A 24,054-nucleotide genomic window follows, 5' to 3' on the forward strand; every position below is an offset into this window, starting at 1 on the left:
ACCTGCCCCTCTTGGACCCCAGGGTTCAGCAATAGTATGTAAATTCTCTCCTGCATGGGTCGATTGTAATATGGACTTTTGTTTTGTTTTCTCTTTATAAACAGCCTGTGGCCCGGCACATATTGTCTTCACCGATGAAAGAGGAGACACTGACCACTCCTCGCTGGCCTGGTATGGTACTCTGTGGCTCCATTGCCAAATGCTGTATCAGAATGTTAGCATGGTACTACGTACGGAATACAAAGCCACCCATATTTGACCAAAAGATGCGAAATGGTCCCCAACATTGTAAATGGGTATATAAACAAAAATCACGCTCCAGATCCCGTCGTGTGTACATGTATTCGAATGTGTGTATATCAGTCCCACCGCTTCTTCACTTCTTAGTTTCGACAGCCTCTGCTGTACCCGCCTTGGTTGTGGCATCCGCCCTGTCGGGGTGCTCGAGGACGTCCTCTGGCTTGGATTCGTTGTCGCCTTTCCGTGTCTCTTCTCTCTTGCCATCCTTCTCCTCCTCATCTTTAGAGAGCTCTTCTCCCTCCGGACCCACACTCTTGACACCTGCCAACGAACATCCGTCCTCGTCGTCTTCATCCTCGTCATTCTTGTTGTCCCCCTCCCCCTCCTTGAGCCTGCTCGGTGCCATGACTGCCTCGGCGCTCTTCACGCTGCTCCCCTGGCTGACCCCCGCACTCCGGGGACTCTGCGTCCGTAGTCCCAGGTTCTTCTCCACCGTTGTGTCCAAGCTGGGCGCCCCCTTCCAGTCCGCCGGTGTGGTCTGGGGCACGGGCGACCCCTCAGCCGGCTCAACCACCTCCTCGCCCTCGGGCGGCTCCACGCCCTCCCCGGCCACCCGCCACACCACGGCCAGCCGGTCCAGGGCCCGCGCGCCCTTCCTGCTTGTGCCCTTGATTCCGTCCATGGCGTCCCAGTCGATGGAGAAGACACCGTTGGTGCTGGGCTGGTTCCCCCGCTCGGGCCCGCCCCCCTCGAAGAAGGCGTTGAACCACACGTGGCCCACGGCCGTCACCATGGTCAGCCCCATGCTCTTGTTGGTCTTGTTGCGCCGCTCCACCGAGATGTTGACGTCGCTGTGCGGGATGCGGATCGGCTCTGTGGGCTTGAAGATGACGGCCCTGCCCCCGGGCTCCACCTCCGATGACGGCGTCGACGTCCCGCTGTCGGCCCCGGCGGCATCAAAGGTCATGCTCTTGAGCTGCCCGACCTTGCGCGCCGACTTTGCCGAGGCCTTCTTGATGAGCTTGGCGGAGTTCTTGCCCAGCAGATGACCGCCGCCCGTGTGTTCCCCGCCATCCTTCTCGTCATTGGCACCCTCTGACAGCTCCGCCTGGTCGGGGCCCTTGTCCTTCGTGCTGGACGCATACCCGGCCAGCTCCCACACCATGTCAGCAAACCCACCGCCGTCCGGCGCATCCCCCTCCACCACGATCCTCTCCTCGCGCGTAAACGTGTGGAACGTGGCGATGCTCTTCCCCTCGTCCTCGAACCCCTCCACGTCGACCCTGACGCCGTTCCGCAGGCCCCAGACGTGCACCTCGAGGATCTCGACGGGGCGGTCGACGTACCTCTTGCCCGCCCTGGTCCACCGGTCCACGTAGCCGACCCAGCGCAGCTGCGAGGGGATGGACACGCCGGCGCCGAACTGCGGCCGCATGCGCCGCTGCGTGAAGCGCGCGAGCGCGTCCTCGGCCGCCCAACCCTCCTCGGCGATGAGGTAGCTGCAGCTCAGGGTGCCGCTGCGGCCCTTGCCGGCCTTGCAGTGCACGACGACGACTCTCTTGTCCTTGCCGACCTTGGCCACCTTTGCGCCGTTCTTCGCCGCGGATCTGGAAGAGGACGAAGCAGAAGCAGCAGCAGAGGATGTGGTCGAAGACGAGTTTGGCTTTGCCAGCGTCCCGCCGCCGCCGCCGCCATCCAGGTCCCCCCCGTGCAGCCAGTTGCGCATGCTGGCCATGATCATGGGGACGAGGCGGAAGGGCGGCGGGTGGTGGTCGGGGAACGGGTAGTGCCTGACGCGGCCGTAGACGGCCTCGTCCGGGTAGCCGGTGCCCTCGGCGCGGAACTCCCAGATGGCCCAGTGCTCGCCGTGCCTGCTGTCGAGGAAGGCGACGAGGTGGTCGAGCGGGTTGCGGTATGCGCGCTGGGGGTAGGTCTGCGAGGGGCCGGAGCTGGGCGTGTTGTCAGCCGTCATGTGAGGGAAGAGGGAGGGGCTCCCGTGGTGGGAGATACACAGCCTGAAAAAGGGGTGGGTAGGACGTACGTGGCGATAATGTGGTCGGTGATGTAGGACAGATCGAGGTCGGTCTCCGGGTGGCGCGCCCTGGGCCCTGCGACAATCTGCCGTAGCAGGGAGGCCATGGCGTGCTTGTGTGGGAGAGCGCACAGCAGACGGAGCGATAAGGGAGAATGACAGTGATTCAGGTCATGGGAGGTGGCCCTGATGGTTTTGGGGCTGGAGGAATGCGAGTGATGGGGTAGTAGTGAGGGAGGAGAGCTGAGATGGTCAAAGAACGGTGGGATAAGGCTCTGGGACGTGGGGGCGGGCAAAGGCAATGGATTCAGCCTTCCAGGGTCAGCGCCACACTACGCCTACTAGTAATAGGAATGTGTTCTAGCTGTTGTAAAGGTTCCAAGCTTCGACCACCGTCTGGGAATAGCGACAGTGCTGCGCCATCAAAGGCTGATTTATGTTCTGGCTGTGATAGACGGGAGGGAGCCTGAGCTTGATTCGGGGTCCGATCCTAGACGTCATCAGCCATCACCCACCCTCAGCCCCACTCGACATCCAAGTCTCCAACGGTGCCCACGCGAGATCGACCTAGGCGACATTCCACAGCCCAGGTGATTATTGCTTAACTGCCTGCGACGTCGACATCAACACCAACGGCAGAGATACGAATGTCAGCAAGTAAAGTAGGTTTGGCATCCCAATTGAAAGCTACAAAGCACCCAACACCAGCTTGGAATTCGTCCAAAAGGGCCCCCTTTTCACCCGGCCCCGGTCTAGTCCGGGACGCGGAAACGTCACGCAATATAAATCACCAGCACTATATCCCTCTCAAACATCCGTCTCATCTTGCGATGAGTTCTCCCCCATTGAAATCCTGCTTCCTGCCTCATGTGTTTCATTGGCAGAAAGGTCTCGACATCTTTTCTCACCACTCCCGGTAACGGCAATATTTGACCCTTGATGGGTAGATTCACCTTTAACCTCCATCGCCCATGCGGTTCCACCGCTCGCCGTTTGTGACTCAAATAGTCTCCAGGATAGTAAATCGTCCCGAGACATTGAAAATCCGTGTTATCGTAATCGTAACTCCGTGCGGGTATGGTGGCTCGCTCGTGTCGCTTTCGTATACTTCCCGCAGGCGAGGACGTAGCACGGCACCCGCGCGGCAGCTAGCGACGACCCTTGCGCTGTCAAGTCCGGGCTGGTCTTTACGAGCTCTTCTTGGCAGCGGTGCCCTGGACGTACTTCTTGACATCGGAGGCATCGTGGAACTGCCTGACACCGTTCTTGAGAGTCTCCCACACCTGGCGGGCAGCGGGGGGAGTGCCCTGGGCGCCAACGAGAGAGTCCACGCGGGCGCTGAGCAGGGCAAACGACTCGCGGAGGTGCGGGCTCTCGGAGTAGCGGGCGCGGAGGAAGACGGTGTACAGGGTGATGAGGATCCACGACCTGCGCTGGAAGAAGATGGCGGCCAGGAACACTCGGAACCAGAGGAGGATCTCGAGAGCCGAGACGATCGACATGCTAGAGGCGTAGTTCTGCTTGCTGAAGTCGCTAATCTTCTGGGCAAGAGGGCCATCCTTCTTGGGGTTGTCGGCGGGAGGGGGAGTGATGGTCGCGATCAGGGGGTAGCGGGTGTAGGTGGCAATGTGGAAGACGGAGTAGATGCTGTAGGGGAGGAGGGCCAGCGGGTACTGAGGAGAGATGAGCCAGACGAGGGCGAGGACTGCAGCCGGAAGCTTGGTCAGCGAATTGTGACTCCATGGGTCAGGCAGGTAGCCGAGACTTACAGAGGTATAGGACGTTCTCGTCAGAGTAGAAGCCGATGAAGCCCTTGGAGGACTTGTTGCCGGCCTTCGCGCTGGCGCGCTGGGACTTGTAGACGACGATTCCGTACGTGAGGGCAGCTGCGATGAAGGAGGTCCGGTAGCAGAACTGGGCCATGCCGCCATAGTAGTTCATGCGCAGCCACGAGAGGAAGTATCGGAAGGTTGTGAGGATAAGCGTGACGTGTCTACAATCGACGATTCATGTCAGCAAAAGTTTCCCATTTTCTTTCTTCTCTTTGTTTTGGCAACCGAGGTCGTTATCGCGTCTCGGGCATTGGGGAGCCGTTGGCGGTTGAGACCGTCGATTGTGGCTGGCTCGGGATGGCGGGGAAGCTCCAAACGTCATGGGCGGTGAATTTCAAGGGACGGAACCTACCCGGCGAACCAAGCGACTGGAGGAGCAAGTTAGCAAAGGAGCTGGAGAAGAAGGAGAGGGAGCTGCGCATGGCGGCACAGATTGCCCTGGTCCGCGGCGACCGAGGTTTGGGAGCTCAAGGCGGTGGAGGGGAAGAGACCACGTACACTGCAAGGTTTTGGCCAAGGCCAGCAGCCGCTCCTGGAGCGGCAGGTTGGGGTTCGGCGCAGGAGGCATGATTGCGGACGCAAGATGTTGAATTAGCTTTGTCTGGGGACGAACGCTGCAGGATGAAAATGCGAGGCGGTCGGGGAGGCGAGGTGGGAGCAGAGCTTGGGGGAGGAGAGGAGAAGAGGTGGAGGAGGAAAATGGGTCGGGTTGGAGGTGGGTGTCGGACCAGAATGGCGGTGGTGGACTGCTGGTGGACTGCTGGTGGACTGCTGGTGGACTGCTGGTGGTGGATGTGGTGAGCAATGGAAGCGATAAAAGCCAGCCACATCGGCGCCTTGGCAGGGTTCAGGTGGCTGGTGCCTGTGACCCTCACCGAGGTCCACTGATCGCAAGCCTGGTCCAGCCTTTATGTTCCCTGGTTGCGCACGAGATGGCTGCACCCGACGACACTTGTCAACGTCACCGCCAACCGACCAAAACTGGGCTGCATCTCGGTTAGGCTCCGGTGACGACTTGCCGTACGCACATTGTTGGCGTCACCAGAGCGATCAAGGGCCGGAGGATTGTGTGTTTGCTGTGGAATCCATCGTTGAAGATCAAGCACCAATCCATGCACACATGCTCGATTCGACTACCTTACCCTATGCTTCAAAGTTGGCAGTGTGGCATGTTCATAGACAAGCGGTGCGGATGGTACGGACAAACCAGTCCATGGCTCTGTTCTCGGAGAGTAGGGGGGTTCATATTATTTAGCTATTATTCAGCAGATTGTACTCCGTATTGGACTGTACGAATACTACATAGCATACTGATGCACAGACACTAAACGACGCATCGTCCACAATCGTTGTGGTTAAATTTGGGGAGGCAAAATGATAATTGTGCGGCGTACCCAACCAGGCCCTTGAAATTGGGTATATGGGTCCAAGATGGAAAAATCGAGCTCTAATACGCACTCGAGATTTACCATAGTCTATCTTCATACCTTGACCTACCCGGGCTACACCTCACTAATGCTCTAAACATGAGACAACTGTCAAGTAAAATATGGGTTTTTTTTCTTTTTGCTTTTTTTTATATAAGAAAAAAAAAGCACTGCAAAATTCTTTGTTGCATCGTTCCAAAACAATGTCCGTGGAGAGGTAGGTATTATGCTAAGGGCGAGGCCAACGGATTTCCCAATGCGGAAAGCTGCGACTCCTCCCTACAGTAATAGCAAATAGATATACCCACAACTCCTTGAACACCCACCATGTTGCCCACTCCTTGAGAAGAGAAGACTAGGCAGCAGCCTTCCCCGGCTCCGGCTTCTTCTCCTTCTTGGCGAAATAATTCTGTCCCCAGTGCGTCTTGGAGCAGTCAAAGCCCTCCGTCACCAGCATCTCCTTCAACTTGGCGTAGGGGGGGTAGCTAATCTCAGTGTTGGCGGTGGTTTCCACGGGCCCAGAAGGGTGCATGGTGACCCAGTCGCGCGCCGAGTCGACAATCTGGTAGCCCTCGACATTCTCCAGCTGCGGGCGGAAAGCGTCCATCTCGGCCTTGCTGGGAAGGACGACGGTGGCTTGGAACTGCGGGAACTGGCCCCTGTTGGGGAGCTCGGGGACGAAGCCTGAGTTGTCGGCCATTCTGAAGGAGAGATTCCTTGTCAGCAGCAGACTCAAGTGTTGGGATGAATCCTAAGTGTAATTCACATACGTTAATGTTGGAAAGTTCAGTGGAAGATGATAGAAGACTTGAATAGCGTTGAAATTGTTCTGGGTTGAGACAATCTTGGAAGACAGACGGTCATTGGAATAGAGAAGAGATGCAAGATTTATAGTCGCGGAAGGAGCTCCCTCATGTGACGAAAGTCGAGACTTCATCATCCCACAAAAGTGTTTTTCAGTGAAGGGAGGCAAGCACGACGGTGAATCATCCACGCCAACGCATACTAGTGAGACGTAGGTTCTCGCGATGGTTGGACCCGAATGTTTGCTCAAACAGAGGCGCTGGCTCCCTGAACGGCGATTGTGGGTGTATCACTACTCTGGTACTCCCATTCGTGGTTGTGACGCTCTGGTGCTACCTGCTGTTTACTGTCACTCTAGTATTACTCCTCAGTGAATGGGAAAACAATCGTGTGGCTACTTTGAGGACCGACATGTTACAATCGATAGCGGTGTCTTTCCAATGGTAATACAGTAAGCATCACATTTCAAGATGGTCACAAAAAGCAAACGGATATCATCACAATCAGTGCGGTATGTCTCACTGCTCACAGCTTTGAAGAGAGATTTCAAATTGAAGTTATTAATACCTACTATCTGCTAGCATTACTCAAACCATAGTCAAACAAAGACGCCAAGCTCCCGCAATTTTCATAGACTAGAACAGGAGCCATAGATACCCGTCATCGGAGCGACTCTTTCGCACCACGAAAATAAAAACACCACCCCCTTTTCATGTAACCCATATAAATACTAATACTCATGTGACTTAGATCTTGTCCACCTGCTCCACGACTGCCTTGGGCGATGACGGCGCCGCACCCGCAGCGTGCTGGCGATCCTTGTCAAAGGCGATGGCGTCCTCGGCGTGCGCGTCTAGACCCATCTGTTTCATGGCGTTGGTGCCGGCCGCAGCATCGGGCCCGTCGAAGATCTCGGCCACCTCCTCGAGGGCCCTCCCCTTGGTCTCGGGGAAGAAGAACCAGATGAGGATGAGGTGGATGGCGATGGCCACGCACCACACAATGTAGTACTTCCAGGAGATGGCCTCCATGGCGACGGGGTTGGCAAAGGCGTTGTAGACGCCCGCCAGGTTGCCCGTCAGCTGGTACAGCATGGACGCCTTGGCGCGCAGCGAGTAAGGGGTCACCTCCATGATGTAGGTCGCGCCGATGGGCGAGCAGGCGTGGTACCAGAAGGAGAAGACGAAGATCATGGCCAGCACGGCGCCCGCGTAGCCCATGTGCTCGAAGCCCGTCTCCTCGTTGAGGGCGGAGCAGATGGTCCAGATGACGTACGAGACGCCCATGCCGGACATGCCCACGAGGAAGAGGCGCCTGCGGCCGGCCTTGTCGACGAGCGTGGCGAAGAAGACGGCGGACAGGAAACTCCAGATCTGCATGGCGCCGTTGATGATGAGCTGGGTCTTGGAGTTGGTGATGTTGATCGAGTTGAGCACCTTGGACAGGTAGTACGAGGTGAGAGCGTTGCCCGACCACTGCAGCATGGCGGGGATGTACAGGGCGAGGAAGAAGCGGTGCCAGTTGCCGCGCGTGGACGTCCACTCGGCCCAGCGCGACATCTTCTGCAACTTCTCCATCTCGAGCGTGGCGGTGATCTCGGCCATCTCGAAGCGCGCCAGCTGCGAGTCGCGGTCGCCGTAGGCGTGCCACTTGACGAGGATGTCGAACGCCTCCTTGTAGCGGCCCTTGTAGATGAGCCAGCGGGGGGACTCGGGGGCGAAGAAGCTCAGGATGCCCTGGGCAATGGAAAAGGTGCACTGCAGCAGGCTCGGCAGGCGCCAGGCCCAGGAGCTGTCCATCTTGAAGGTGCCGTAGGTGACCCAGGCGGCAATGAGGGCGCCCAGGGGCCAGGAGACGAGGAAGAAGGAGACGATCTGCCCTCGGTGCGTCGGGTAGGCGACCTCGGTGAGCAGCGGGGGCGCCGCGGTGGACACGATGCCCAGGCCGAAGCCGATGATGAAGCGCGAGGCGACAAACATGCCGTAGTTGGTGGAGGCGGTCTGGATGACGGAGCCGATGACGATGAGGCCAGAGCCGCCAGCGATGGGCCTGCGACGGCCGAACCAGTCGCAAAGCTGGGACGAGATGAGGATGCTGATGAGCACCCCGCCGTTGGGGCCAAAGGTCATGGCGCCCAGCCGCGTGCCCTTGGGCTCACCGAAGAACTGCTGCCACTGGGGCAGCGACTGCATGCCATTGAGCATGCTGGCGTCGAAGCCGGTGGCCGTCTGGGTCAGCAGGGCGCACAGCAGCAGCAGATTGAGCCTCCAAAGGGTCCAGTCGCTGTACCACGGCTTGCGGTCCTTGGGGATGACATCGTTGAGAACGAGGCCCTGGAAGTCGTTGCCGTAGTTGGCGGGGAGGTGGCTCTCGTCGTCGTTTGACCTGGCCATGATGGAGGTTTGGGATGTTTGTTGGTGTTGAGTCCCCCAGAGTGTCTAGTATGCGATGTGGAGTTGTGGACGGCCCCTTATCATTATGAACTCCTCCTCGAAGACAGCTCCCAGGATATGAGGCAGACGCTCGGCCACCGGGCTATCTCGCAGCGCATGTGGGCGACGGTCGGCCCATGGAGGCCGGCATGCAACAATGCTAATCAAGGGTCGAGGCAAACCCCATGGGCCATTTGGCAATGGGAACATGAAGCCTATTTTCCCGAGCCGTCTCCATGCGGCCGCAGCAGCAGGGACCCAGATTTCCCCATTTACCCCATTCCCCATATCCCTGCCGTTGTGGAGAGGTGTTGGTTCCCCAGAGTGCCACGGGCCATTCCACGGCCGTCGACTCTGCCGATGCCCGGCCTTAGGTGAATGTCATGTTTATGTCCATATCCAAGTCCATTCTTGATGTTGCATGTCGGTACAAAGTAAGGATACACATCCTGACCCCGGGTTTCGGACTTTGATCGGCCAACGATACGTCGGAGTTCATTAATACAGATGTGTTACGCCCTACCGGCGTCTATCAAACCATCATTATAACAATATTATCACAAGACCTATACGAATAGGTATTCCAACACGCAACCTGTGAAACATATATCTCTTTCTTACAGGGAAGTAGAGGCTTGCGACCTCAACGCTTACCGTTACCAGCAGGGCGCGTGCGAGCACCTTGTTTGGCTTTTCGGTGGATTATTACCCCCTTGTCCTCTTATAAAACCTTGCACGGCTGCTGCAGAATAACAGTTGGGAGGAGTATTCTTGCCAGGAGCTGCAGAAGCATTCGTACCATCGCCTCAAGCATGTTGGTCATGTTGACTGCCATCTTCTCCCCGAGGTCACTGTGGCCACGCGGGTCGTCCTCGCTGTGTTCATCTTTGCGTTGCATTTCGTCGAGGTATTCGCTGTCGCTCGCGTCCCCAACTAGTGTTCTTGAAGACACTGAGGATATCACGGATATGTCTTCTCGCACGTCTGACTGTCTCGCGGGGGGCCGGAAATACATGTAGTTGACGTTCACGAGATTCACAATGCTCGGCTCTGTCCGGCCGTTCTGCTCAACCCGGTCTCTTCTGCTTTGGACATCTGCTGTTGGAGGAGTTACAGATATCTCAGGTAGGGACTGTAATGGTTGTTCCACGATGCCGCCAGGGCCTTGAGAACCATCTTCGGCTGTGGTGCTTCCAGAACTGGCCTGGGCGAGGTTGCTACTCCAGTCTTCAGGCGCAGGACGGGAATCTGGAATCTCGATAGGGACACCATTGTGCAGATTCTCCCTCTTCATCATTTCATCCAAGTCGTTGGCTAGGCTGTCTAACCGGGCAGTTTGGAAAGTGGAGGCTCCAATCAGGGTAGTGCATATATCTGCTTGATGACGTGGTCGTGGCCCAAACTTCAAGCCCGTAGATCGAAGCGCTTTCCTGCCTCTTTCTTTCCACCTAGCACTAGACTTGTCCAGTTTGCCGCGAATCTCCACCTTCATCAGAAGTGGCTGGCCGCTATTCCTGAACGCAAACGCCGTGTACACGTTGTTACCGGGCCTCGAGGACTTGTCTAGCGTGTTCCCCTCCAGCATCCATTCTATGCCCTGATAAAGGTTGAAGGAAGTACTGTTGGGGCTTCCCCGGACATGTCGGGAGCTCAACCTCCACCGACTGGCACATTCGCGGGTCACCTTTTTGTCCATACCCAGACCACCAAGCCCCATACTGTGGGCTTGGATGGATAGCCCGCCGTTGGTGTTCGTTTCGGTGGCGATGGTACGCTTCTCGCCGGTGAGCTCCGTGGGCCCCCAGTTCATGACCTGAACAGGGTAGTCCTGGTGGTTGATGGGGGGGTTCCGGACCCGGTGCTCTCCAAGGGCGTCGTCGTTCTCATCTAGCGTCACCTTGATAGTGGCAGACGCAAGACTGCAGTCCTGCGGCTGTGTGAAGTTGAAATCCAGAAAGATGACACCGCCAGGATGACTGCCGAGCATACCCCATCTGGACTTCTTGAGTAGGAAGCGGCAGTCGACATGGACCGCTCCAATCTTTTTCTCACCGGCGCAGGCGTGCCATGGCGAGAGATGATCGAAGCGATGAAAGTCATATCGCCCAAACTTCCTGGTAGCAGATGAGTTGCCTCTGTCTGTCATCAACCTGGGGCGTGAAGTATCATTAGGAAAGGATGCTGCCATCGAGGTTGCACTGCCCGCGTGGGTCGCCATCTCAGGGATCTGGACGATGTCGTAGGCGAGAAGAGTATGTTTTGAGGAGCACTCAGCCTCTTAATGAGTAAAAAGGTTGAAGGGTTGAAGAGTTATCCTAGTTGAGAACCAACTACCTAGCCGCATGTAGGTACATGAACCTGGGAGGTAGAACTTCTGGCAGAGATGGGAGTAACTCGACCCTCCCCGTAGTCTCCAGTTCATCCATCCATGCCGACATGAGCCAAAGGTTCAGCCTTTCAATCAGCCACAGAACGGCCCATGCAGGCAATGCCTTGGATGTGGATGTAGAACAATGATCAAGCCAATAGAAGAGTATATGGATGAGCATGAGCTGAAAACATGAATGCTGAGAAGGCGGGAAACCTGCAGAGCAGCCTCAGCAGAGAGCCAAGCTGCGCCTCCAGAGCATCGGAAGCCAGTGGCTGTAAAAGAAGGACCCCTGTTGATACATGTGTCCTTGAGTGTCATTGAGTCGTTGCCGATGTACTCTCGCCTCCACACTATGAGTTCTTTAGCTGTGTGGGATGAGCAGTGGGGTGGGAGCCTCGTCTATTAATGACTGCACCATGCAGTGGTATATTTATATTCACACCAATAAAAATGGGAAAAAAGCCTCTGCTAAGCGCCATCTTTTGTCGGTGTTGCCGGTCATCGGTTGAATACATAGTATGATGTAGTTCGGCATTTACTTTCCAGTTCCGACGCGATTTTCACGTCTTAATGTTGGTCTGTGGTCATCAAGGTCACATAGGACATAACCCTCGCTTCCATATGCCATCCAGCTAAAGGCTCGGGAAATAATTGGCATCATAGTTGCTACAAGGTCTAGAGTGGCCTGAGAGGACAAGGTATGCATGATTCTCAGCGAGAAGTCTGGCGCGAGTCGCATCTCGTTGAGACCTTTCTGACGTTGTTCCATATTACAGCTGGAAGCCAGGGCCCTATCGTCACGGACTCACGGGCTCCCCCCGGCATTAGTCTTGTTTGAATTACAAACAAGATGGACCGGGACGACCGAGATGACCGAGGCGACCGGCACGATGGAGACGATGGGGACGGGGAGCCACCCTCCCGGGGCTACCTTGCTCCTGTCCGAGATTGCGATTACCGCGATCAGTCTACCAACCACTATTTGGGAGTACCCCCATATGGATCCGGCGAGTCGTCTGAGTTGCCCAAGTGGCTCTGGGCAAGGATGGCAAGGTGGCCTCAGACAGTAACGCGAGATGCCTCAGGAGTCATCAGACATTCCGATGCCAGCAACTACGACTATAGTGACTCGGAAAGGATGCCCGCACAATCTTTGGTGACGCACAGATACCCCTTGGCACCGAAGAAGCCTCATCCGGAGGGAAAACCATCGGTTCCAAACCCACCACCACAGCCGCCCCCGATGTGGGCTCAAGGCGTTCATGGCCATGATAATCATGATATTACCAACATGAACCTGCATAGTCGCACCTCACCTCGTCCAGGGCTTTTCCAGACTGTTTTGGACAATAACCACGACCAAGACGTAACTGTCCACCTCGAGTTGCCAATACATGACGACCTGGACGACGACCTGGAGGAATTCTCACGGCTCAAGAGGATGGGCGACTTCCGGGCCGCGAAGAACTTCTTTGATGGCTGTCTCAGGGAACACCACGACCACCCATACGTCTTCGTCCAGTACGCCGAGATGCTTCTGGCAATGGGAGACTATGGGGCATTTGAGAGTCTCAACCCCCATGCTGTCTTTAAAATTCCGAATCGCGGCCCTCCCCAGCCATACTTGTACTTAGGCCTCCTGGAAAGTTCGGGGTCTAAAGAGCTCGATCTTCTTCGCTTAAACTGGGACTTGATGGAAGCTGTATCAACGATGCGTCTGAAAGGCTACATGGCTGATGAGGTGTTCCATACGGCTTTGCGGGCCCTGGAATCTCTCAGCTTTACGTCGGAAACTGGTTCTACAGAGGTAAGATACATGTAGCTAGGGCAACCCAAGCCGCTTCTGGGGCCACAAGTTCGCATCACCAGTTCTGCACAAGTATTGGATATTGATATTACTCATCATCTGCTAACGTGTGGCCATAGATTAATATCCTTTTGCTCTCTGTGGAAATTCTGGCCTACGCTCGCCTGAAACACGTCCGGACCCTGGATATAATACTATTTCAACAGGTGCATAATTGGCCGACTTTATACCAGCTGCTATTAACGCAAGGCCGTGTCTGGGATGTCCGGGATGTCTTCGAGGCATTGATACGCACGTGCAACAAACTCACCACCGCCATGTTTACGCTGTACGGAGACTGGGAATACACACCACGCATCGTCGGTGACTGGGTCAACAGTGACGGCGACCTTGACGAATCCACCACGCTTGCCCTGCTGGATATCCATCTTCTGGCCCTCATGGCTCCCATGACTCCCCTGGAACAGATGGAGGCTTGGCTGCGCGGGGCCCAGCCGCTCGCAGACATCCTCACAACCAGATACCCCGAGTACACTAGGAGTCGCTCCTTCGCGAGATGGATAGCCACCAAGGCCGCAGAGCCCCGTCTGCGCGAGGTCTTCAGCCGGTACGCCCAGACCGGCCTATCTCTGAGCGGCCTGGAAGGCTTTCCCGGGAGCTTCTCCTGGTGGGGGGGCGTCATGCCTATCCCCGTCTACGTCCCGGCCACTGTCGAGAACCCGTTCTGGCAGGTACCGGAAGGGCCACCGCAGACCAAGGAGCCCCTGACCATGGCCCTGAAGCTGTCGAGGCAGCTTCACGACTACAGCACGGAGAAATTCTGCCTGCAGCTGCTCATCATGAACTCCCAGGATCCCGCTGGCCATTTTGAGGAACTCTGCCGGTTGCAGAACACGATGAAGAAGGACCGCTTCAATTATCTGTGGACTTGCCTGTCGAGGTTTCTTGTCTGTAAAGATGACAAGGACCGGAAAACCCTACTTCAAGACCTGGACAGTTTTCCAGACTGGCTAAATCCAAACTTCACCTTCGACCCGTTTGCGTACTGGGCTCGAGATTACATCCGAGCTGCCCTATCCGCAAAGCTGGGCATCAGTTACGATTGGGAGTTTGCTGGAAGATCAGCTAGGATCTACAGACAGTACCTCCAGGGGGATCGGAGGTACACCCAGGAGAGTAGCTTGGCAACACCCCTGGAGGCCGAGCCCAGGGCACGACGTAGGAGTAACCCTGAGCTGGAAAGGTCACGGGAGAGAGGCAATGAGAGGCAGCGTAGGCCGACAACGACATACCGCGAGAAAGAGACTGATGGGGCCTATAAGACTGCTTGGTCAGTCGTCACCCAAAAGACAACAGAGGAGGGCCCTTGGACAGGCGAGACCCGAATCCCTGCAGGATGGATTTCCAAACGAGCGCTGGCGGAGTTGGGATATCAGTACCGTGACGAGGTTAGTAGTAACCCACTCCTTGGCTAAATTATTCATCATCTCCAAGAGAAGAAACTGAGGAGGTCCTAGGGTAATATCATTGTTGTGCCCAAAGGCCTTAGCCACAACAACTTTAACGAGCTGCTCGAAGTGAGCGATGGATACGAAGAGCGCAGGCGAGGCGTAGACGGCAGGGCACTCACGGTAATCCGGGTGGAAGCCGAGAGGGGAGATGGCGGAGCCGCACTGTCGTCGTCGCGAAAGGGCAAAGAATCCCTGCCCAAATTAACTGAGCAGACAGACCTAGATGGGACACTCTCACAAAGTAGGTCCTCCTGAGTCTTGACATATATATCATCTGTCGAAGTGGATACTGACGCCCGTTTAGAAGCTACCGTCACGGACGTATCGGACCAGGGTGAGACCGATTAGAGACAGCCAGGTCACATATATCAACCGACGGCATGAATGCAAGAATACATAGTTCACTGCTATTATCGATCACGGTCCGCGATTTTCTGAGAGATTAGGCACAAGCTTAATTATAAATAATTACGTGCTTAGTTATACTACCGCACTTGTAAGAATAATACATCCAGTCATTCACTCCACCTCTGCTACCGGTCACACATGGTTCCCCATTTACCAGTGTCCACCAGGGTGGCCATGTCCCTTTCCGTTAGACCAACCTGGAGCCGTAGTGCCCTTACCAAGGGGGCCGTCCGGCTGAGGGTAGTCGGGATCCGTGGTGAAGGGCTCCTTGCTGCTCAGCGAGTCCACACGGCCAAGCAGGAACTCGAGCTGTCGGAACGCGGCGCTGGGGGAGTACTGCGGCACCATGTGTCCGGTAAGGGCAATGCCGACATAGGTAAGGCCACGCTCGGTGTGCGCGGTGCCGAAGACGCCCGCGGCGGCCAGGGTCGAGTCGGAGGTGTCGTTGTGGTAGGGCACGTAGAAGGGCTCGACGGGCTTCTTCTGGAAGCCGAGTTTGCCGCCCCAGGTCATGTTCTGGATGGACAGGAGGGTCTGGTTGGCGATGAGGACAAAGTCGAGCTCGCCGTGGGCGATGATGACGTTCTGGGTGCGGTCGATGACGCCGCCCAGGACGGTGTTGGACGAGGGGGGCGACAGGTCCGTGTCGTCGATGAAGACGGGGCCGCCGCACTGCTCCCAGTCTATTTCGACGGGCGCGTTGATGGCCTTCTTGACATCCTCACGCTTGAAGTAGATGGAGGCGCCCTCGGGGAGGTAGGGGAAGCTCCCGGGGAAGCCCATGACGTCCCAGAGCAGGGGGCACGTGGTGGCGACCTGGTAGATGTCCCAGCAGGGGTTGATGGCCATGATAGCCTCCACGATGGAGTCCTGGATCTCATACACGTCACAGCCGGGCTTGGGCTTGCCAGTGTGATGGTCGATACCAGGAAGGGGGTCAGGCAGGTGGCCAGGAGGCGGGTAGGTCAGGTACTTCTCGCGCAGATCGGCGAAGCCGCACTTGCGGTCGACCTCGTGGATGTGCTTGCTGTACGAGTCGTTAAAGGGGAACAGGCTGTGGTGGTAGTCGATGAAGGGTACACCCGTGGCATCGCCGAGAAGATCAGCGCCAATGGACGGGTCGTAGATGAGCATGCCCTGCATGTCGAAGTAGGTCTTATCCTCGGCGTCAAGCATGGCGCTTGCGATGTACGGGCAGTACATGCCACTATTATCCGGAGTTAGCCTAGATTGTCCCAATTCTCAATATGTGAGGAGAGGCGTACGCGTAGGACTCGCCAGTGATGTACACCTTGTAGCCCTGCATGCCAAAGGTGTCGACAAAGTTCTTGAACCAGCCCAAGAACTGGCGCGCAACATCCTCCTCGTCGGTGGCGGTCACGTTGCCCGTCGAGAAGCCGGTGCCAACGGGCTGCTCCACCCAGACAATGTTGGTGAGGTGGTGCCATCCCCAGGGGTTGGCGACGGGCTTGTAGGTGCCGTACTGCCAGAGGAAGGGGCCGTTCTCCTGGAGGAAGCCCTCGAGAGACGAGCATCCAGGCTGGAGGGGACATTGAGTGGTTAGCCAGGAAGCTGGCACCCAAGGGATCAAGGGTGACTTACACCGCCATTGAGCCAGATGACAATCTCCTTCTCAGCAGCCGGGTTCTGCGACGGCTGGAACCAGAAGTAGAACTTCTCGTTGCCTTCCGGGTCGTCGGAGATGGACATCTGGCCAGCATACGCCTCGCCAATGTCGAAGTCGACATCGGGGATGCCGGTGCCGTTGATGGCGTATTCTAACCAGCAGCTGTCAGCACACCATACGCTGCCATTACTTCCTCATGGTTGAACCCACTGGTCGTGTTGGCATTCTCAAACTTCTTCTCGACGGGGGCGTCGCGAGTCCACCTGTCAAAGGGCACACCAGGATGGGCGAGCGACTGAGCAGCGGCGCTCCTGGCCTGATGCATGGCGGCCAGGCGATCCACCCTGGCAGCAACGCCAGTGACGGCGAGAGCCGTGGTGAGGAGTTCCCAGCGCATCTTGGAGGAGAGGGTTGGGATTGCGGTCAGGAATTGGACGTAGATCCAAGGTTGGACGAGCGGACGCGGGGCGCTCCCAGGTGTTTTATGAGACCATGAGATCATGAACTGCAATCAACTGATCACTATCGGCCCTCGCCGTATTTGGAAATCTGGGCCAGGAGTCCGGGAGGCCGGCACGGGAAGACAGGGGGGTGGGAGGCGCCGGTCAGCCGAAAGGCCCCAGCTTGGCCCCAGTTGGGCCACTTGATTCAACCTGAGCCTTGCTCCCCGCAAAACAGACTGCACCCAAGATGGAAACTGCACGGAAAAGCCGTTGGTTGGGGGCCTTGGGCCTGTGCCCTGGGCAGCCAATCTGGTGTGTGACGTGCGACGTGAAGGGACTTTTGTCGCAGGACCATTATCCATTTATGCCGACGCCCCGGTCTTATCATCGCCAATGATGCCGTCTTATGCATCTGTGCCCCATCACTCGTACTTCGTGTACGACCTACTGGCATGGCTGTCCATCTGGAAGCAAGCCCTATTTTGCTCTTTTCACGGATAGTATTGGAACTTTGGTAGGTTGCCCAACTCCGTGGTATTATTCGCCTTGGATTCCTCTTGGCAATACCAAGGCTGTGAATGGGGAGCATCTTCTTTTCATAGTCTCTAGATATAGTGTTTAATTCCCGAGCCAATTCCTATTTATTTCTAAACATGTGTAATGTATGGAGCATATCGTAGTGTTTCTTATTTTTCGCATCGTTCGAACTCGAACCCTCCGTGCATCTCAACCCTAACCCTGCACCAGGGGGTGAAATCGGCGCAATTGGCTACCTGGTACCTTGAGCTGCGACTCAATTCACTGGAAGAGGACCCTGCGTGAAACTTGCAGGAATGCTGGTACCTGAAGATCATTTCTTGATATGGTGACAAATATATGCCGAAATGGATGGAAAGTTGAGTCCCAACCTGCCGAAAGACTATCATCGACTAATGATAGTACTCGTAGGAGAAAGATGGAGTTGACGGGGATGGAATGAGTGGACGCGGCAAATTGGCAGTAGAAGCCTCTAAATGTACGAGAGATAGATATACGTAAAAGCATAACATCGAACCCGCAACATGGAGCTGCCTCAGCCCAGCCATAGTCTCCCTCATGGCAGCTCGCATTCAATCACGGACTCACCGATCCTGCCGGGCCTCCAGACGCGGGCAACCTTCAAGCCCGCCTTGCCCTCCAGAAGACTACGCCATTCGGCCTCGGTCCGCTCCTTGGCGCTTAGAACAGTGAGCATCGTCATGTCTAGCGACGTGTCATAATAGCTGGGCCTTGTTGTCGGCACCACCAAATCCTGTATCAAGAGCTTGCTGTATCTGGGCGTCATGGCCTCCTTGACGCGCGCGAGGATGGTCTCGCATACGCTGTCGTTCCAGTCGTGCAGGACCGTCTTCATGTAGTATGCGCGGGCACCTAGAGTGGTGCAATGAGCATGTGGATATCTTTCCATTTGATGGGGAAAAACATAGGCTATGCGTAAATGGCTTACCTTTGACGGGCTGCTCATCGTAGAAGTTATACTCCATGCGGATGATGGAAGGGTCAAGGTCCTTGATCTCCTGGATCACCGCTGGTAGATCTTGAAGAATGAGCTTCCCCGGCGTGTCGGGATAGTAGTGCTTGAGATCTTCGAGATCGTGACCGCCGCTCCCGCCAATGTCCACGAGGAACGGCGCCTCGGGCGCGGTATCAGCACCGTCGATGAGCCTCTCCTTGACGGGGTAGAACCCCGGTTCCACCCACTTTGTATTGCTCAGACACTTTGCTTTCATGAATTCATTGATCTCGGCCGTGTATCCCTGTCTCTGCGTGAAGGTGAAGAAGTTCTCGTTCGTGTTTAAGGCGTACATCATGCACGTATCCTTGTGGTCTTTGGGAGTCTTCCACCCACGCTCGCGGCAGAACTCGTGGAATTTGATGACGGTGGGAAAGCTACCGGCCGCGACCCTAGTTGATAAAATGCATGTAAGCCGTATGTTCGTCATGGTGAAGGCGGAAGCTGGAGATAACACCTACATGCCAACGTAGATACTACGGATTGGGGGAAGACTCATGGCCAGGGAGAAGTTGGTCGGCTTATACTCGCCTTCAGCGATTTCGGTTACGCTCCCCACGGCGCCAAGATGGCGCATCACACGGTATGAAAGCTAGTTAGCCAATTTTACTGTCTCGTGTATCTGAAAAACTTACTAAGAAGCGCAGGATCGATATCAAGGCTTGCAGCCAACTCTCCCACTTTCTGGGGCCGGTCGCCGTTCTTGGCCATCAACTCCCACAAGCCCGTGTCGAGGCCAACCATGAGAGATGCAGTGGTGGCGGGCTACTTATGTCAACATCTGTCAAAGTCAAATTGGAGCTGTTGAAGCTGGTGGGCTACCTGGGCAAAACAGTGCTGGAGCATAGTCTCATGGGGAGTTTCCAGGGCCTGGACTATAGAACGAGACGTGGTAAGCAATCTCTGGCGGGCGTCCTCGCCCCCGGTGGTGAGAGCGGCCGCATCCCCTGAAAATTCCTCAAGTAGTTGAGGTATGGCCTCGAGGTTGTTAGGGACCTTCCCAATGGAAATATCGACTTTGTTTGTGCTGGCAGTCATCTTGCTTGTCGTTGGCTATAAGCTGGCAGTGTGTGTTGAAGAGGAGGGTTAAGCGAGGAATTATCTGTATACATGCATCATTTATATACAAAATCATAAACATATGGACGGTTTAATGAAAGGAAACCCCCCTATGCCTAGTTAATTTCATACGCTAGTTTCCTTGCCCACAGGGTGCCATGAACGATGACCTATATCACCTCTCAAGAGTGTCTGCCGCAGGTAACGCTGCCCCTCCAATGAGTATATTTGTGAAAGCTATAGTGTATGTCTCATGTGCATTCTGTAGGTATTATGACATCCTTTTTAAGACATAGAATTGGACGTCTTTATATTTACGTGCGTTCAATTGGCCATAAGCTTCTGCGGGATGTCTTACGATATACACGGTACTATTTTCCTATCTGATCATGAGTAGATCTATTGGACAGTAGTACAGATGGTACAGAAACACAAGGTTACAGCAGCATCAAAAGGCCAGGGCAGTATCGCAAGCCCACAGCAGCATCGTGAGCCCACAGCGGCACCGCAAGGCCATAGAAGCGTCTCAAGGCCACAACAGCATCGTAAGCCCCACCCGAGGGATACGGCAGTTAATTTGATTAATACATAGGCTCAACTGATACGTACGAGTAGATTCTGCCCCTTCACCTTAAACTATACAAGGCCCGTTACCCGCCAAGACGTTCAAAGAGGGTGAGCGAAGCAGTCTTTGTTGCTGCGAGCCCTTTCTTTAGAGGCCTCACAGCAAGAGTGGCAGGACGGCTCATAGTAACAGAGGCAGGTATTATATGCCTTCGCCGGCCCCCACCCAGGCCAACCACACAGCTCTGCCGACGTTAATTAATGTGATGAGGTGGCGAGATGTGGGCTCAATGTGTCTATTGAACCTATGTGTGCTGTTGTGACTAAGTGTGTTGTGTGGGCTTGAGCCCACACAGTAGAGCTATCTAGGTGTGGTGGGGCGGAAGGCTGTGGGTGCCCCAGGCACCCTCCTTACAACAATTGCCTACCATAGGGAAAGAGGTTAAACAGCATTATTTATTAATGTTAAAGAAATGTATAGGCTAGTCTTAGAATTTTTAATTTAATACATCTTTCTTTAATTATACTACTTATCTTTATTGTGGCTTTTAATACTATCTTACTACTTATATAGTAACATTTAGTCTAGCATTATTAAGAAAAGCGGTGAAAGCGTGTAGAATTATAGTACGTAGTACGGATACCTCTAGCTTAATTTCAGCTAACCGATGCACGTCTCGGTGAAACCTCAGCCGTTGTCCCATTCGAAGAGCTCCCGTCCGCAGCAGCTAGTCTGCGACATTCGTTCCGAATAGCCTCATCCACTCATGTCTTGCCGCTATAATGCAGTGTGTTTTTAAAGCCAAAACAAGGAGCAAATGGTCCGCTGTTAACTAGCAGTATTGAACTTTTTTGTAACACTTTATGCATGTCTTGTGCGACCATTTTGTTACCCTAACATGGTTATGGATGCTTTTCAAGAGCTTAAGGGCTTGCCAAAGACCTCTGGCGATAGCTTACAGAAGTGACACCTCACAGTGGTGACAACTAGCCGTCGATAGTTTTTTTTTAACCGTCCTGTGACCATTATGAAAACCGACCTCCGCCTGCTAGGTACATACGGCTCATCATGCATGGGAATGTCTTAGATACCTTCCGATGCATAGTTCTAGGAGTCAATGACGCTAGCATATACGGAATACTCGGATACCTACTTCGTATTCTTGAATGGGTTCCACAAATTGCCCCCTTGTGGCATTAGGGTTACACGCAAAGAGGGGAATTTGCCCTCAACGTCGTAGAGCCACCCATGTAGAGGGCTTGGGTGTATTAGAATATTGGTCCCCAAGTTAGTCACCAACAAAGCGTCAACAAATGTGTAATCGTCATGCTAGGTAGAAACTTGTTCTTAATACTTCAAATTTTCTTCGCTGAAGTATTACCGCTTTATAAGTCTATGATTCTATGGATTTACTCGCTCTCCTCAGCTGACGAATGAAGCTTGGGAATAGTCGTGTCATTAGGATTGTACCGTCTCCCCCGTTCTTCAATCTCCTGCGGGAGCTCTGACTGAACCCTGACCTTGAGACGTGACTCTGTCCACGACCTCCCGTTGAGCGCCTTGACGGCCGCCAGGGCCTCCTCCTCCGTCCCCAAGTCCACAAAGGCGTAGTGATGCTTGCCAGGTAGCGTCTGCGTCGATGGATGCGGTGTGATCCTCTTACCGACGGCGACCCTGAGTTGAGGTTAGTTGCATGTAGTTAGGTACCTGAATAAGCCGTCACCACGCATCCGACAGGGGGTGATACATACACTTTGAAGTCCTTGAAGATCTCGCGGAGTTCCTGATCATTGTGCTCCTGATTAATCATTCTACCCAGGCCCCCGACGAATACCCTGGAACGCTGTTGATGTTGTACCACATCAATGAGGTGCTCCTCAGCGCCCACGGGACCCTGTCCATCCAGCCTCACGCCGTTGCCCTCAGGCTTCCAGTCGCCCCACCTGGCAAACGTCGGTGTGTAGCCGCCACCGCCGCCACCGCGTCTACGCTCATCGGACCGGGTAGGACGCTTGTTCTGGCTGGGCCCCGTCTTGAGCGGACGGCCCTTGATGTGCACACCCGACATGCCTTCGATGGCGGCGTTGGCCATCTCCCGGGTTGCGAACTCGACGAAGCAATATCCCGGGTTGCGGCCGGTGACGGGGTCGACCGAGATATGGATATTCTCGATGTCGGGGAAGCCGCTGGACTGGGAAGCCTCTCTGATCTCCTCCGGGCGAACGTTGTAGAAGATGTTACCTAGGTAAATGCGCCGGCCCTCGCTCGGGGCGTCGGACGCATCATCCTTGAGGTTGGAGGACGGCTTGTTGGTCTCGCGATCCCTCACGCGGTCTTGGGGAATAGCCTGGTTGTCTTGTTGGTGTCCGCGCCAGCTGGGAGATGCTCCATGAGAACGGGCATCACGGGGAGAGGAAGTATCAGGGTTCTGTGTGGACCTGGTGCGCCAGCTGTCGCTGCCAAAGCAACTGGCCGCGCTGTCAGGATCCCTGCGAGCGCCGCGGCTGGGATTTGAAACTGGCGGAGGGTTATCACTCGTGCGAACACGCCAGTTGTTGGACTGGGCGTGGCGAGGAGGTTCGTGAGGGGATTCTGAGGCGTCGGCGTCGCGCGGCTGAGGCTGGCCGGGCCTCTCAGGGCTGGAATGTTCCATGGGTCTTCTGTGGTTCTAGATATGTAAGGTTGGTAATGATTTTAGGGTGAAGCAATGGGTATCGTTTGAAAGACGTTGCACAATTCCATATGGACGAAACGATGAAAAGGTCAGATCAGGCCTTGCTGAACCTGGTCTAGTGTTGTTTGTTATTTCCGACGTCGCCAGGGGCATGGCTCTTTCCCGTCACGCTAACAAGGAAGGTCAACTCTTGTCGCCTTTAAGTTTAAGGCAGGCGATGACAGATAGTACTGAGTACTACGGATTACTTGGGTCACTAATGCAGTTTGAAAGAAATCAATTCGCAATTATCCAAATGATTAGTGTTCATGGTCAACCAAATGGGGCCTAGAAGTTGCTGACTTCCCCCACCACGGCCCGCCGATCATGAATCGCCGCTTCTCGCCAGAAACTTGACCTCCCCAAACCACACCTCACCACAGCACACACTCCCACTCCCCCCCAAGCCGCACCGCCGCCATGCCCAAGAAGCTGGGGCGCCAGGCGACCGGCAGCTCAACCACCGGCAGCGTCCTCCTCCCCCCACAAGCCACTGCGGCCAGCATGCCGCCCTCGCTCACCGACCCGTCGCTGCCCCTCCCCCGCGCCATTGTCTTCGACCTCGACTACACCCTCTGGCCCTTCTGGGTCGACACCCACGTCACCCCGCCCCTCAAGTCCAATACCCACCACTCCGCCGCCGCCGACCGCTTCGGCGAGGAGTACGCCTTCTACGCCGACGTCCCCAGCATCCTGCAGGCCCTGCCGCGGCTGCCCACCAACGCGGACGACGGTGGCGCCCCCGGCAGCGTGGCACTGGGCGTCGCGTCGCGCACGCACGCGCCGAGCCTCGCGCGCGAGCTTCTCAAGATGCTGCACCTGCCGCCACTGCACACCGATAGTAGTAGTAGTAGCACTAGCAGCACGAAGGAGGAGAAGCCGCGGCGCGCGCTGGACGCCTTCGAGGCCGGGCTGGAGATCTACCCGAGCAGCAAGATCCGGCACTTTGAGGCGCTGCAGAAGCGGACGGGGATCCGGTTCGAGGACATGCTCTTCTTTGACGACGAGGCGCGGAACCGCGACACGGAGACGCTGGGCGTGACCATGTGGCTGGTGCGGGACGGGGTGACGTGGGATGAGGTGGACAAGGGTGTTGCGGAGTGGCGGCGGCGGAGGGGGTATAAGCCCAACTGAGGGGAGGTGCAGTCGCGGAGTGATATTAGAAGGGGTAGGCCAGGTCTCGAGGAGATTAAATCTATGATATTCGACAGAGTCAAAGTTAATAGAGGGA

At 55.6% G+C, this 24,054-nt stretch overlaps 10 protein-coding genes across 10 annotated transcripts; 2 read left to right on the plus strand and 8 right to left on the minus strand.

Moving 5' to 3' along the window:
* Positions 1-376: 376 nt before the first annotated feature.
* TEP1 (putative phosphatidylinositol-3,4,5-trisphosphate 3-phosphatase) lies at positions 377-2,379 on the minus strand (the record flags this gene model as incomplete). The annotated part of the gene is made up of 2 exons (XM_083197643.1): positions 377-2,189; positions 2,282-2,379. 2 exons carry the CDS (start codon positions 2,377-2,379, stop codon positions 377-379), a joined length of 1,911 nt encoding a protein of 636 aa, XP_083047111.1.
* Positions 2,380-3,459: 1,080 nt separating this feature from the next.
* On the minus strand, positions 3,460-4,426 carry POM33 (uncharacterized protein; the record flags this gene model as incomplete). The annotated part of the gene is made up of 3 exons (XM_083197644.1): positions 3,460-3,977; positions 4,042-4,265; positions 4,422-4,426. The coding sequence occupies 3 exons, from the start codon at positions 4,424-4,426 to the stop codon at positions 3,460-3,462; spliced, it is 747 nt and encodes a 248-aa protein (XP_083047112.1).
* Positions 4,427-5,886: 1,460 nt separating this feature from the next.
* Positions 5,887-6,231, minus strand: ACO1O0_008281 (uncharacterized protein; the record flags this gene model as incomplete). Its single annotated transcript, XM_083197645.1, has 1 exon — positions 5,887-6,231. One exon carries the CDS (start codon positions 6,229-6,231, stop codon positions 5,887-5,889), a length of 345 nt encoding a protein of 114 aa, XP_083047113.1.
* An 850-nt stretch (positions 6,232-7,081) lies between these two features.
* Positions 7,082-8,728, minus strand: ACO1O0_008282 (general substrate transporter; the record flags this gene model as incomplete). The annotated part of the gene is made up of 1 exon (XM_083197646.1): positions 7,082-8,728. One exon carries the CDS (start codon positions 8,726-8,728, stop codon positions 7,082-7,084), a length of 1,647 nt encoding a protein of 548 aa, XP_083047114.1.
* Positions 8,729-9,488: 760 nt separating this feature from the next.
* ACO1O0_008283 (uncharacterized protein) lies at positions 9,489-10,913 on the minus strand (the record flags this gene model as incomplete). The annotated part of the gene is made up of 1 exon (XM_083197647.1): positions 9,489-10,913. The coding sequence occupies one exon, from the start codon at positions 10,911-10,913 to the stop codon at positions 9,489-9,491; it is 1,425 nt and encodes a 474-aa protein (XP_083047115.1).
* A 1,516-nt stretch (positions 10,914-12,429) lies between these two features.
* On the plus strand, positions 12,430-14,804 carry ACO1O0_008284 (uncharacterized protein; the record flags this gene model as incomplete). Its single annotated transcript, XM_083197648.1, has 5 exons — positions 12,430-12,442; positions 12,464-12,945; positions 13,179-14,393; positions 14,463-14,697; positions 14,761-14,804. The coding sequence occupies 5 exons, from the start codon at positions 12,430-12,432 to the stop codon at positions 14,802-14,804; spliced, it is 1,989 nt and encodes a 662-aa protein (XP_083047116.1).
* A 210-nt stretch (positions 14,805-15,014) lies between these two features.
* Positions 15,015-16,888, minus strand: ACO1O0_008285 (Alpha/Beta hydrolase protein; the record flags this gene model as incomplete). Its single annotated transcript, XM_083197649.1, has 4 exons — positions 15,015-16,071; positions 16,130-16,404; positions 16,467-16,642; positions 16,702-16,888. The coding sequence occupies 4 exons, from the start codon at positions 16,886-16,888 to the stop codon at positions 15,015-15,017; spliced, it is 1,695 nt and encodes a 564-aa protein (XP_083047117.1).
* A 1,139-nt stretch (positions 16,889-18,027) lies between these two features.
* ACO1O0_008286 (uncharacterized protein) lies at positions 18,028-19,230 on the minus strand (the record flags this gene model as incomplete). The annotated part of the gene is made up of 4 exons (XM_083197650.1): positions 18,028-18,344; positions 18,421-18,878; positions 18,948-19,017; positions 19,122-19,230. The coding sequence occupies 4 exons, from the start codon at positions 19,228-19,230 to the stop codon at positions 18,028-18,030; spliced, it is 954 nt and encodes a 317-aa protein (XP_083047118.1).
* Positions 19,231-21,519: 2,289 nt separating this feature from the next.
* On the minus strand, positions 21,520-22,763 carry ACO1O0_008287 (uncharacterized protein; the record flags this gene model as incomplete). Its single annotated transcript, XM_083197651.1, has 2 exons — positions 21,520-21,784; positions 21,862-22,763. The coding sequence occupies 2 exons, from the start codon at positions 22,761-22,763 to the stop codon at positions 21,520-21,522; spliced, it is 1,167 nt and encodes a 388-aa protein (XP_083047119.1).
* A 480-nt stretch (positions 22,764-23,243) lies between these two features.
* Positions 23,244-23,957, plus strand: ACO1O0_008288 (Mg-dependent acid phosphatase; the record flags this gene model as incomplete). Its single annotated transcript, XM_083197652.1, has 1 exon — positions 23,244-23,957. One exon carries the CDS (start codon positions 23,244-23,246, stop codon positions 23,955-23,957), a length of 714 nt encoding a protein of 237 aa, XP_083047120.1.
* Positions 23,958-24,054: the final 97 nt, after the last annotated feature.

This window comes from Amphichorda felina (assembly GCF_050947745.1).
Source record: "Amphichorda felina strain 45539 chromosome Unknown scaffold_8, whole genome shotgun sequence".
NCBI classification, from domain to species: Eukaryota; Fungi; Ascomycota; class Sordariomycetes; order Hypocreales; family Bionectriaceae; genus Amphichorda; species Amphichorda felina.